Genomic DNA, 14,251 nt, shown 5'->3' on the forward strand with positions numbered 1-14,251 from the left:
AGGCCCATCAGCCCACAACCTCTTACACCTCTCCGGCTATAAATAGAGACCTTCATTCCTCAAGTTATTCATTCTATTCCCTTGGCTCTCACTCTTTACACTTAATTACTCTCAAAGCAGTCGCTTATTCTCACGCCGGAGCCTGGTTAAGAGGGAAACCCCCACATTCCCCTCTTAACGAGTAACGGTGTTCTGTTTTGCAGGTTAAGATCACCAAGTCGAAGCTTAAATATCATTAAGAAGATTAACCAACATGAAAGGAACATAAACCAATCTAATTAACTCCCAAATTAGATCACTGTTTCTTCACTGACATAATCGTCCGTAATTTCGGATCGCCAAATGAAAGTACGTGGATATTTGACGGTTTAATTTTATTAAGAAGATACATTTAAATCCGTTAGAGATACCAGTGACGGATCTAGCTCACAAATTCTAAGATTTTTTTCTTTTTTTTTTTTTTGGGGGGGGGGGGGATCAGGAGTATCTTTTGTATAAAACTGAAAAAAAAATTATACTAGTAAGGGTTAAGGGGTATTTTTACAACACGAAGACGAAGTTAAAGGGTAACATACACTACCTTAGAGACAGAGTATGTTAGATTTATTTAAAAGGCACATTTTAATGGTTTATAGAGTATCATATTGAGTTGTTTACAAGATTTTATTAAGTAACTAACTTTTAAAAGTACATATACTGGAAATAAAGTAGAAAAATAAGGATTAAGTTCATATTTGGGATTGCTTATTGAAACTCCTTATTGACTTATTTTTACATGTTAAAAAGGTGTTTGGCAATTTGACTTTTGCCCTTCCTTATGACTTTTTGAAAGTGTTAAAAAGGAGATTTTGAGAAGTTAGGGGATTTTGACTTTTGCAAACTCTTTAGTCCCTCCGTAGTGGGTTTTGGTATAGCGCCACCTCCACCTGTAACACCCTATAGCGCCGACGAACCTAGGGGGGCGCTACAGGCTGGATCTTCCCCTCCTCTGCGAAAATTTTCACGGGAGCCATACCTTCCACCATTTGTTTTTCTCTCACACACATATATATACATACATACATATATATATACACACTCAAGTTATATAACCTTCTTTCTTATACAATTATCACTTGTCACATAACCCCTCATTGTAGGGCTCTATGGAGTCTTATGACTACACATAGCCTTATAACTTTTTGCAAAAGTTAATAAGAAAGTTTGAAAAGAAATCCCAAACACACCTAAGAAAGAATAATATTTGAGAGACTTCTATGCTTTTGTGTTTGTTTATTTGATTGATCTTTAAATTGATTCCTAGTTTCTTTATTTAATTATTTTTGTGAACGACAACCCAAGAAAGATACGTATAAATGATTTTATTTTATTTTATTTTATTTTATTTTATTTTATTTTATTTGGGTGGACAGTGGACATTGTCCTCATAAAACGATTCCATTCGATTTAAACAAAAGTGTCTTAAAAGATAGTGGGTTCAAGTCTCACATACGATAGCAATAAAAGAAATTTGTTGTTAAAAAAAAAAGAAAACAGATATTTAATGCATTCAGCTTTAACAAATAAAATCCCATGTATTTTTTTTATTGTTTAATATGAGAGAAGGATATGAATGTCAATTTTCGCCTTCATGTGAGTAATAAAGTTGGTTTCAGCGTTTGGGCATTGATGATATATACAATATCAGAGCTCTTGAGTGCTAACTAGAGCATCTCACATACGAAGAAAAAATTTAAGTATCTCTCAAGTGTCACATGACGAATATAAGATTGTGTAGTGTAGAGCTATTATATATACGTAGCAAGGGAAAGTCCTATAGCAAAGGTCAATCAAAGGTGTTTTTTGTCTTTTAGTTGTGTTTTTTTTTTCGCTATTTTTTTCTTTTTTTACTTTACATTTTAGTAGCAGAGGACCCAAGATTTTTTTTCATGGGGTGCGAAATATTTTTAAAAATTTTAGGCCGCCTAGATATATTAATAAAAAAATCGGTTCGGTTCGGTCGGGTAATGTAAAACAAAAAACATCAACCTAAAATTTATATAATCATCGAAAATACGTCAAAAGTTGTTACAAACATATTTAAAATGTCGCCCTACAGTTTTTAATTTTTGAAATCTATACAAAATAAACAATGATCTTTGAGTATTCAACCATCAATATTCCTTAATTTTCAAGTTTTGAATTTCAACTTTTTAAACCCTATACTAGAATCATATAATCAATAATATATTAAGAGACAACAAACTCATCCTATAAAGACTAGAACAACCCCAAATTATCTCAAAACACAAAAAACCCATCTTATTATTTCATAAACATCAAAATAACAAAAAAACAAAACATGTACTGTTTGTGGCCGGAATTTTGCAGTCGCCGTCGGGGGTGGGGTGTCGCAGTGAGGTGAGGCAGAGGGAATGCGGGAGTCGCACAAAGCTGACAGGTCGATTGTGTGCTTTTGTTAACTTGACTGGTTTGTTTAATTAAAGTTTTGGGTTGGGCTTGAATTCAAATTACTTATTGGGCTTGATGGAATGAATTCAAGTTTTATTAAAGAGGTTAGTGGGCTAACTTGTTTACATAATTGGGTCGGGTTTCAATTCGTGTTCACAATTTTTTTTTTATATAAATTCCTAAAAAAAATTTCTAAGGGGTGTGGACGAAAATTTCCAAGGGGTGCGGCCAGGATTTTTTGCGGAAAATAACACTAAGATTTTTTTTTCAAAGGATGCGGCCGCCCACCCACGCCAAAGGATAGGTCTGCCCGAGCCTTTTAGCATATATCTCAACTTTCTAAATAGTGTGGGCCCGCCTAAACTTCAATTCTGCAAATAGCCCAATCAGTTGACTTTTAAAATCGAAACAAAAGATAAGTTACAATTCCTAATTTCCTTCTATTTAGAATGGGCCGGTCACAATGAATAGAAAACTACATTTAAATAAGCGGTTAAGAATACATGAAAACTACATTTAAACAACTTTCTGACTCGTGCCTATACTGAAAAAAAATCTTATAATTCACCAATTTGGTTATAAGGCTCAAAATAAATTGTTTAAATGACTGGTTTAGTTATATGAGAACAAATAATGGTTATAAGGCTCAAAATAAATTGTTTAAATGACTGGTTTAGTTATATGAGAACAAATAATGTTGAAAAGTTTAGTGGAAATTTACTTGTCAAGCACACGGTAATCTAATTGAACCAATGTGAAGCTCGAGTGTGTTTTTCAACCATTTTGTGTGTGTATGTAGTGGCAGAACAAACCCAAAAATTCAGGGGTATCCCGATTTTTTTTAGGGGATTAGAGATATTTTTTGTATAAAAAGATAAAAAATTTACAACTACGTAGACGAAGTTGAAGGGTATTTTTACACTACGAAGGGTAGCCCGGGCTACCCCTCCTTGTACATTGGTTCCGCCACTGTGTGTATGTATATATGTAACGAAAGCATATGTGTGTAGATTTGTAGAATTAATATAAAACATAAGAAAGATAATATTGCAATTCGCAACTGAAACTGAAAATTCAAAATGTTGATATATATCAAATTTGATCCCACATAAAATCGGTAAGTAAAAGTATGTTATCGTTTTGTATATATTTTCTCTATAAGACATAAGAGGGATAATGTTTATTAAAGAGACATGTTCTTTTCCTATGTCTCTTGTTTTATTTGTAGGACACCTAGTTAAAAAACAAAAAGAAATGTTTATGTAATTTTGGATTTGTTGTTGATTATAGTTTGGGCCATACTAGTGTACTTTCATGCAATCCACGTTACACTCACATGTAATACTAGTACATTAGTTACATGTTTAGACCCATCCTTAAACATCTCATTGATAGAAATTAATAAATATATCATATAAACACGCTTAATAATTACATACATTTATTAGTAAATACATCATAGAGGGTAGAAGGCATCCATACCATCTATAGGAAAATAAGAGCATATACATAGTATGGGTTTTCTCTCATCTGGATCCGAGCTGGCTTTTAGGTGAAAGACAGTGAGTGAGGAAAATCCGGAAGTTTAGACAAGATGTGAGGGAAGGTGGGTTCATCCGGCTTAGTCCGGTGATGAACATGCTCTAAGCCGTAAGTACTATTAGATTTTGGATCTGAAATAAAAAAAAAAAGATATATATATATATAAAACTACCTAACAAATAAAAAAACGAACTATTTCACCAAACTAATTAAATAACTGTGAGAACTAATTAATAAACTACAACACACAGATTTAACTGGGAACACTCACCTCACTCCTCATCCTGGCCTTCCCCAGTCAGGTTTAATTAAACTTACTTTTTTAATCGAAAAATAAAGGAAAATGTCGTTCAGAGATCAAATTACATGCCACTGTGTCAACTCACCATTCACGAGTTAACTCACTTCCTCTCCTTATATATAATTTCAAACAATGTACGTGCCAACCAACCTTATTGAACACTTTATCAATGGCGGGACAAACTACATCGTACTACACCCATCTCCGCCGTAAAAACAACCTTTTACTAACTTGTTTTCTTTTCTTTCTTTGTTCTTTCTCCTACTTACTCGGTTCATGGCAACCACGCGCCACCACCTCTCCCACCGTCACTTCCACCACCATCAACTGCCCTTCCACCGTACCCGACTCACACAAACCCCTCGACTTCACCACCCACCACTCCGCCGCCGCCACCAACAACAACATCACCCTCAAAACCTACCCACCATGTTCCCTCAAATACTCCGAACACACACCATGCCAAGACCCAAAAACATCCTTAAAGTTCCCACGTGCCCGCCTTATATACCGAGAAAGACACTGCCCGGAGAAACACCACCTTCTTAAATGCCGTATTCCGGCGCCGTACGGTTACAAGAACCCCTTCAGGTGGCCCACCAGCAGGGATCTGGTGTGGTACGCCAATGTACCACACAAAGATCTAACGGTCGAGAAAGCGGTTCAGAATTGGATCAGATTCGAAGGTGACCGGTTCAGATTCCCCGGCGGTGGGACCATGTTTCCTAACGGTGCCGGTGCTTATATTGATGGTATCGGAAGGTTAATCAATCTTAATGACGGGTCGATCCGAACCGCCGTTGATACGGGTTGTGGGGTAAGATTATTTTATTATTTTTATCAACCTATTCGACCGTTTTTTACTCTTATTTTATTTTATATTTTATTAAATTTCGTAGTTTTAAAACTTTAAACAGAGAATATTTGGCGTTATTTAGGTAAACTGTCTTTGTCCTATTTTTTATTATATATAATTTTTTAAAACTATGAGGTCGGATAATTTTAGGTACATATAATGTTAATGTACCATACTATTGAACCTTTTGACAGTTTGCAAGTACTCAAGTAGGATCATTTTAGGTACAAAAATTGTTAGTCATATTGATTCAAAACAGTTACATCACAATTCTATTAATTATTTAAAAGTGTGCTTATTTTTATTTATTTGATCAATACAATGAACAAAGTTTTAAATAAATTGGTAATTGAATATGATGTTAGGTAGCTAGTTGGGGAGCTTATCTTATGTCAAGGGACATCATAGCAATGTCGTTTGCTCCAAGGGATACACACGAAGCTCAAGTACAATTCGCGTTAGAGCGTGGGGTTCCCGCTTTGATTGGTGTCATTGCCTCCAAGCGGCTTCCGTACCCTTCTAGGGCTTTCGACATGGCTCATTGCTCTCGATGTCTTATCCCATGGGGTCAATATGGTAATTTTCTTCCCTCATTTAATTTTTTCAAATTGGGAATTATTGAATGAATGTTGGATTATTGATTCAATTTTAGATGGAGTATACTTGATTGAAGTGGATCGGGTTCTTCGACCCGGTGGATACTGGATCCTTTCTGGGCCTCCGATTAACTGGCAAAAACACTGGAAAGGATGGCAGAGAACAAAGGAGGATTTGAAAGAGGAACAAACCCGAATCGAGAAAGTTGCAAAGAGTCTTTGTTGGAAAAAAATAGCACAAAGGGGTGATCTTGCTATATGGCAAAAACCAATCAACCATTTTAACTGTAAAACAAATCCCAAACTCACCCCAACTCCCCCTTTTTGCCCCGTCCAAAATCCTGATTCCGCTTGGTAAGTTTTTATCTTTTACTTTCCAGTTGATTTTTTACTAAAAAAAAAGTAACTGGAAAGTAACGTTATTTTATAAAACTATTGATTTATAAATAACATGATCAAATACTTATAGGTACACAGACATCGAGACATGTTTAACTCGATTGCCAGAAGTATCAAGCAACGAAGAAGTTGCGGGTGGTGCAATTGCAAAGTGGCCAAAGAGATTAGACATGGTACCTCCTAGGGTCACAAGTGGAAGCATTGAAGGTGTAACACCCGATATTTTCCAACAAGACGTTATTTTATGGAAGAATAGAATTTCATACTATAAAACTGTAAATAATCAACTAGGGCAGCCCGGAAGATACCGGAACCTTCTTGACATGAACGCATTTTTGGGGGGCTTTGCGGCCTCACTCGTCAAAGATCCTTTATGGGTCATGAACATAGTCCCGGTTGAAGCCAAGGCTGACACGTTGGGTGCCATTTATGAGCGTGGACTAATCGGAACTTATCAAAGCTGGTGTGAGGCAATGTCGACGTACCCTCGAACGTATGATCTCATCCATGCCGATTCGGTTTTTACGTTATACCAAGACAGGTTGGTAATTTTTTATTTTTGTTTGTTTTTATAGATTTTTTTTTTTTTATAGATTAGTTGCAATATTTATTTTTGTAACATTTTTGTTGTAGATGTGAGATGGAAGATATAATGTTGGAAATGGACAGAATATTGAGACCAGAAGGAAATGTGATTATAAGAGATGACGTGGATTTATTGGTCAAAGTAAAGAGAATTGCAGATAGCCTAAATTGGGAAAGTCAAATAGTTGACCATGAAGATGGGCCACTAGTGAGAGAGAAACTTCTTTTTGCTGTGAAATTGTATTGGACTGCTCCTGCTGATTCTGACCAAGGGTCATAAAAGTCAAAATATACCTCCTTTCTCTTTTTTTTAATATTTTAGATAAAAAGTTGTAATTTAATTTCTAAAATTTAGCCCATTTAAATTTAAATTTAAATTTAAATTATTATATATACGCAATAACGTGCCGTTTGGTTTTTTGGTATCTGAATATCATGAATCACTGACATTAATTTCTTATATTCTAGTAACTCTTTCGTAAGACCATGTGTAGTGGTGAAGAATTATAATACCCCTATCATTGTGCATTATCCGACACGTGTCATCCTAGTCAGCATAGGGCATTATAGCATAAAGTGGTATAGTGGTGAAGAATTATAATGCGCATATTATTTTTAATGCAAAAAAAAAAAAAAGAGTCAAATGGATGTCAGGTTGAAAAGTGTGGGTGGGCAAAAGTGATTGGAGGACCAAAGTGAAAAGTTTGGGTGGGAAAAAAAATCAAATGGATGTCAGACGATGAAAACCAAATTCACCGTTTTAATGAAAACGCCAACATGCAAAATTGTCAAATATAACGCCCAAAAACGCCCGGTATAATGGGGGGACGGCGTTTTGGGGCGTTTTTTTGAATTTTTTTTTAAAAACACGCCCCACTACGGGTGGTCTAACAACTAGCCTATTAACATTATAGAGATAAGAAAGAAAAATTGAGGAGATAGATATATCTTATTGATGTGTAAAATAGATTATATATGCCTCTATTTATAGGTTTACAAGAATGGGGGTTAAATATATATATTTTTTTTGAACGGCTGATTTCATTAAACGAAAAAAGCTAGCAAGAAGCTAGACAAAACAATACATGAGAAGAAATTTACAAGACATTAAAACTGCACCAATCCGACCATTCTAAAGATTGCATTTTAGCTCTGTTTCTCACCCAAAGGAAGCTTGTGGATTTTATTTCCGCTAGGAGTCTTGATAAATCCACCCGATTATGGGGGTTAAATATATGGAGAGTCATAAGAAAAGTGGATAGCCACACAATTAATACATAATAATTCATAACAGTAACATATTTATCAATTTTCGATTTAGTGGTTTATAATTCGGCCCAATATCTAGTAACATATTTATCTTATCAATTTTCAATTTAGTGGTTTATAATTCGGTCCAATAATAATCTACGGATGCAATTTTGTTTGTACTAAAAAATTAAAATATGTTGTAGTAGTATTTTTAATAAATACGTAAAACTGAGGATAAAAAACAAAGGGGTATAGGGTATTTACTATTTAGTTTGTTTATATGTATAGATGTATAGATGTTTTATGGTATAAATGTATGAGTTGTGAGTTCCCAAGTGGGTTTTAACGTGGAGTAAAAATTATGTTTAGTGGGAAAGAAAGACATTTGGGTAATAGCCGAAACTGTAAACGAGGTGGGACCTTAATTAAAAACGGAAATCACAGTTTAGGATTATGTGGATATTTGAAAATTGTAAGCAAGTTGTTCTTAGCTTTGGTTTTATGGGACTTGATAAAAATGGTCACAACTCAGTAGTCTAAGTTTTTTTAAGGCGAAATTTATTAAAAGCAGAAAAGAAATAAAGAAAAGAAAAAACAAAATTGTACATAGGGATTATAGATAAAAAGATAACTATTGGACCATTCTATTCTGTTGAAACAATGGTTAACACAAGGATAACCAAGAGGGTCGTTTCACGTATGGGGTTCAACCTCTTCTCTTGCTCGTGCCAAAGGCCTAAGATCTGCAAAACAGTAAACACCGTTAGTCTCGTTAAGAGGGGAAAAGGGGGTTTTCCCTCTTAACCAGGCTCCGGCGTGAGAATAAGTACTGCTCTGAGATGAATAAAACAGTGTGTGTATAGAGTGAGTAAAGAGCTAAGATCCTTCACCTGAATGATGAAGGGTCCTATTTATAGCCGGATGGTGAAGAAGGAGGAAGCAGCTGTGCCAGCTGTGGGCGTGCGCCAGCTGTCCGACCAAGGGGAATATCCTCTTGGTTTGCTCTGTCGCGAAGGGTGTAGTGGTACACGTGGCGTCCTTCTATTCGCTTACGCTGGATACCTCGTACTGGTTGCGTCAGACTTGCTCCCTGGATTGTCGCAGGCCTATGTGGCCTTCTCTCAATGGTGACACGTGTTGTCCTTTATGTTGGACGAAGCATCTTTGATGCCAGCTATGGACCGCCTAGACATCTTCTGGAAGCTTCTAGAAGGTCTTGGTGACATGGATGCCTTGTGTGCACAAAAAGTGGTGTGGTCCCTGCCATGTAGGCAGGGAATTGGGACCATACCTCTTCAAGTCCCCCCAGTCCAGTGTGCCTTCTAGTTGAGTTGATCGTCTAGGAGGGATTCTGGACTTATGAGAGTTGTGGTTTCTGTGCATCGCGTTGGAGTTGGTGAATTATAAATTGAGCCGAGTGGGCGCATGCCGCATGGGTCTTGGCCTTTGAAAAAAGTGAGCCAAATGGACGCATGCCGCATGGGTTTTGGCCCTTTGAAAAAAGTGAGCCAAATGGACGCATGCCGCATGGGTTTTGGCCCTTTGAAAAAAGTGAGCCAAATGGACGCATGCCGCATGGGTTTTGGCCCTTTGAAAAAAGTGAGCCAAATGGACGCATGCCGCATGGGTTTTGGCCCTTTGAAAAAAGTGAGCCAAATGGACGCATGCCGCATGGGTTTTGGCCCTTTGAAAAAAGTGAGCCAAATGGACGCATGCCGCATGGGTTTTGGCCCTTTGAAAAAAGTGAGCCAAATGGACGCATGCCGCATGGGTTTTGGCCCTTTGAAAAAAGTGAGCCAAATGGACGCATGCCGCATGTGTTTTGGCCCTTTGAAAAAAGTGAGCTAAATGGACGCATGCCGCATGGGTTTTGGCCCTTTGAAAAAAGTGAGCCAAATGGACGCATGCCGCATGGATCTTGGCCCTTGAAAAAAGTGAGCCAAATGGACGCATGCCGCATGGGTTTTGGCCCTTTGAAAAAAGTGAGCCAAATGGACGCATGCCGCATGGGTTTTGGCCCTCTTGTGCTTTCTTCGGTTGGAAGTTTGGTGGCTATGGGGAAGCGTTTGGTGTGACCGTCTGACGTCCCTGTCTTTTCGGAGGTGAACAGTTGCTTTTGCAGTGACTTTCTGTCATATCAGCAGACCATGTCGCCCATGCTTCCCGAAAAATGAGCCGACGTCTTCTCTCTCCTGTGACGTGTCAGTCATCTATTGGGCGCTTTTTCTGTTCCCTGACGGTTCACTACCCATCGCATTAAATGCGATGGGTATAAATATGGGGCGGTTATCTCTTTCTTCTTTCACTTTCAAATTCTAAGTGCAATTTCTCTCTACCTTCTTCTCCTTTGTTCTATCTTTCACCTTTTTTCAGGTCGTTTTCTTCTTGATTTTTATCATGGCTGATAAGAATCCTACTCAAAAGAAGAGGAAACATAAGAGTAGAGCGCCTCCTGGTCCTGACCAGGCCCAGATTAACTGGAAAGAGGATGAATTCCAGAACCTCGTTAGAGGACATAACTTTCGACCTGAGTGGGGGGCTCGATATCCTCCGTTTGGATCTACTGCACTGGATGCCCCCCCCTGGTTTTATCACTTTATACGCTGCTTTTTTCCGGGAAGGCAATTTTAGGTTGCCCATTACTAAGTTTGTTGCTGACGTTCTGAGAGGTTATGGTCTTCATATTTCTCAAATAAATGCTATTGGGCTCCCCCGGATTACTCACTTCGAGTTTGTTTGCCGGTCTTATCGAGTTGAACCGACGTTTCCAATGTTCAACACTTTTTATAGTGTTTCGTATTCCAGTGGGTTCTACTCTTTCCAAGCTAGGATGGGAGTTGCTCAGGTGTGTTCGGTGCCGATAAAGGGCATTCATGATTGGAAACAAAAGTTTTTTTACATTCGTCGTGGTGTGATTCCGACGGATATGTCGTATAGGCAGGTGGAACAAGGGGTCCCCAGGGTGGATGTTCCTCCCAACTATGGTGATCAAGACTGGTTTAAGAAGATAACTGCGAAGCCGACGGCTATTTCTCAACTGGATGAGATGGCTTTGGTTGGTGCAGGGATGAGTTTGTTGTGGGTTCCTAAACATCCGCTGGGTCAGCCTGCGTATAGCCATAAGGGCAAATGTATTGTTCTTTCATGTCTCATCGCTTGATTATTTCCCTTTATGCTTATTATGTGTCCTTATTTTTGTTTCCACTTTGCAGTTGGTTATAGTTTGCTGAATGCCTTGGACCCGAAATCAGCGGGTGCCATGGTTGAAGCTATCCAGGCTGATGGGAATCCAACGTGGTTGGAGCAAATACATGACCGTTTTCTGCATCCTACCGATGCTAGTTTGAGTGGATACGCCAATGAAGTTCTTGGTGAGGATGATGAGGACGACTTGGTCGACTCTGGTCGAGAGGAAATCGTTATCCTTTCTAGTGGAAGTTCTGACCAGGATGTTGAAGATCTAATATCTCATTCCGCGCGTGCAGGTACCGTGCCTGGTGGTGTTGCTGAGGCGGTACATGGGTTTGCTGAGGGTGATGACGATGTGGAGGCATCTGTTGATCCGTCTGCCCAGTTGGAGACGAGGAAAAGGGCAAGGACGGAGAAATCTGTAAGAAGGGAAGAGAGGAAGGAGGGCGGAGCTGCTGGATCTTCTCGTAAGCAACCTTCTACTCTGCCTTATCTAGATTATGTGGTAGTGTCTGATACGTTGTCTGGCCTAGGCCCTGGGGAGGTGCGTCAAGGGTCAGATCCTGATGATAAAGCCACTTTAACGGAGCATATGAATAAGAAGGCTCTTGATGATCATAAGCGTCATCTTGATGAACAAGCTGCTGCCCTTCTTGCGGCCAAGAGGGCCAAGCTTCAAAAGGATGCCCCCCCAGCCCCTTCTGAATCTGAGGTTGATTTGGGTGTATTTAGTGGGGGTCGAGGGAATTTGTTGGAGAAGATATTTGAGGCCTCTGCTTCCCGCCCTGGTAACTTAGTTTCCGTGTATGTTTCTGTCATCTTTCCTTTGGTCTTTTTTGCTAATTGTAGTTTTATGGCAGAATCTAAGACTAGCAAGAAGCCGCGGCCAGTGGATATTTCTCAGATTACTCCACCTACCTCTCCTCCTTCGAGGACTGTTGGCTTGACCCCTCCTCGCGATGATGTTGATGTAACTGTGAAGGGCGGGGAAGGGTTTGAAGGTATATTTGAGGGAGGTGACGCTGCTGGTGGTGATGTTGGTGGAGTTGATAAGGGTAAAGGTGTTGAAGTGGAGATGGAGTCTAGTGAGACTACTCCGCAACAAACCATTTACACAAAACGCCCTCCCGTTGAAGGTGGAGCCACTTCTGGCTTTGTGCGAAGTCCGCACTTTGAACAAAATCCTGATGATTCCTGGGGTAACCCAGCTTGTGATGATATGCCGCACGTCCCCCGTTGGGGCCTTACTCAGGGCTCTCGGATGACTGACTTGCAGAACTGTCATGAGTTTTTCTCTTTGTCTCTTCCGCCTGCAGAGAGAATGTTTCAGAAAAACCGCAGCCGCTTTGCTCTTTTAGACGATCATGTTAGGGCTGGGGTTAACTTTTTTGCCACTTCTCAGGAGATTCTTCGCGAATGGCGATCTATGGGAGAAGAAACTCTGGAGTTTGAAGAGGCTAAGAAGGCGTTTTCTGAAGAGAGAGAGAAATTTAACACAGAGCAAAAAGGTTTGCAATGGCGGGTTGCTGATGCTGAGCGGAAGCTTGAAGAGCAGAAACAGTTAAACGAGCAAAAACAAAAGGATTGGGAGTCGGCATGTGCTCGTACGAACGCGGAGATGCAGTCGCAGCGTGATGCTATTGTGCGGCTGTCCGGTGAGAAGACGGCTCTTGCGGAAGAGGCTCATCAAGCGCGTCTTGCTGCGGAGAAGAAGGAGAAGGAGTATATTGCGCGGATAGATAAGCTGGAGCTTCTTGTGCAAGAGAAGGCTTCGGAATGTGAGGCTGCTCAGCGTCTCCTTGATGAGAAGACGGCTGAGTGCCGTGCGTCTGAGCTCCTTGCTGAGGAAGCTTCAGCTGATAGTAGGTGGCTGCTATCCCGCGGTGTTCCATTGGTAATGTTCTTTGCCTGTTCTATTTCTGTCTTCCTTTATTTATACTTTTGTGTAGTTATTTCTGCTATCTTATTCGACCTTGTTTTTCATGCAGCTTGCTGATCGTATCTTGAATTCTCCTGAGCTTGCCCGCTATATGTTTGAGTTGGGTGGGGCAGGCTATAATAGTGGCCGCAAGAATGGGTATGCTGAAGGCAGGTGTGCTGCTGCAAACAATGAGAAGGATTACCATTTTGAGTTATTTAAAGAGGATTGCGAGGGTGCTTATGCTGCTAAGCGTCGAGAATTTTCGATGCTTGATTTTGCTGTCGTTCGAGCTGCTGGTAAGTTGGCCCTCAAAGCTGATGGAGTTGCTTTGTTGAAGAAGGCATTGGGAGATGATGGCGCTGGTAGTGCGGGTGGTGCTGGTCCTAGCCATACTTGATAGGTTGCTTCCGGCCTGCGCGCCATGTATGGCCCTGAATGGGTTTGTAATGATTGTTTTTGAGACAATTTGAAATTTCTTACCTGTGGTGTTATGTGTTTGACAGATATGGTGTTACTTTGATTATGGGTATGCAAATTTTGAAATCGTCATAATATGTGCATGTTTAATTACTTTGATTAGGTGTCACGAATGAATGATGGCGCTGACAGGTGATGTTGTGTTACTACAACGTTTTTTATTCTGTCGTTTAAGTATGCGCGCTTGCATGTGATGTACGAAGTGATCGAGTTGCAGGTTATTGTGTGAGCTCAGCTGGGATCACAGCCTTGGGAGCATTACAATGTTTAGTTGCCTTGCTATCGATATTTTCGTGTTTATGTGGGCACGAAGTTATGTTTTTTGGCGTTTTGTAGGCTTTGGTTGTGTTTCTGACCCGACTGTTCACTTGGTTGTGACGAGCCTTGGAGGTCTACAACGTTTCCTATGGTCGAGCCATTGATGTTTTCGTGTACGCCCGAAGTAATAAATGCAGTTGTGACAAAAAATTTGCATGAAATAAAGGTAGCCAAACACTTCTTGTATTAAGTAAATGTGTCGGCGATTCGCCCTATACGATTACATGTTTATATGTAGCATTTTCGTAACTGTTGGGCATTCCAGGTTCGTGGAACCTCTTTGTCGTTCATGGTGCGTAGCTTGTATGCTCCCTTGCCGAGGACCTCATCGATGATGTATGGGCCTTCCCATTTGGGAGCCAGTT

At 39.8% G+C, this 14,251-nt stretch overlaps 1 protein-coding gene across 1 annotated transcript; it reads left to right on the plus strand.

Moving 5' to 3' along the window:
* The first annotated feature begins 4,366 nt into the window (after nucleotides 1-4,366).
* On the plus strand, nucleotides 4,367-7,101 carry LOC110873212 (probable methyltransferase PMT15). The gene is made up of 5 exons (XM_022122148.2): nucleotides 4,367-5,111; nucleotides 5,516-5,726; nucleotides 5,803-6,100; nucleotides 6,216-6,686; nucleotides 6,779-7,101. Exons 1-5 carry the CDS (start codon nucleotides 4,464-4,466, stop codon nucleotides 7,008-7,010), a joined length of 1,860 nt encoding a protein of 619 aa, XP_021977840.1. The 5' UTR covers nucleotides 4,367-4,463; the 3' UTR covers nucleotides 7,011-7,101.
* The last annotated feature ends 7,150 nt before the right edge of the window (nucleotides 7,102-14,251 follow it).

Source organism: Helianthus annuus, chromosome 14 (genome assembly GCF_002127325.2).
Source record: "Helianthus annuus cultivar XRQ/B chromosome 14, HanXRQr2.0-SUNRISE, whole genome shotgun sequence".
Taxonomy (NCBI): Eukaryota; Viridiplantae; Streptophyta; class Magnoliopsida; order Asterales; family Asteraceae; genus Helianthus; species Helianthus annuus.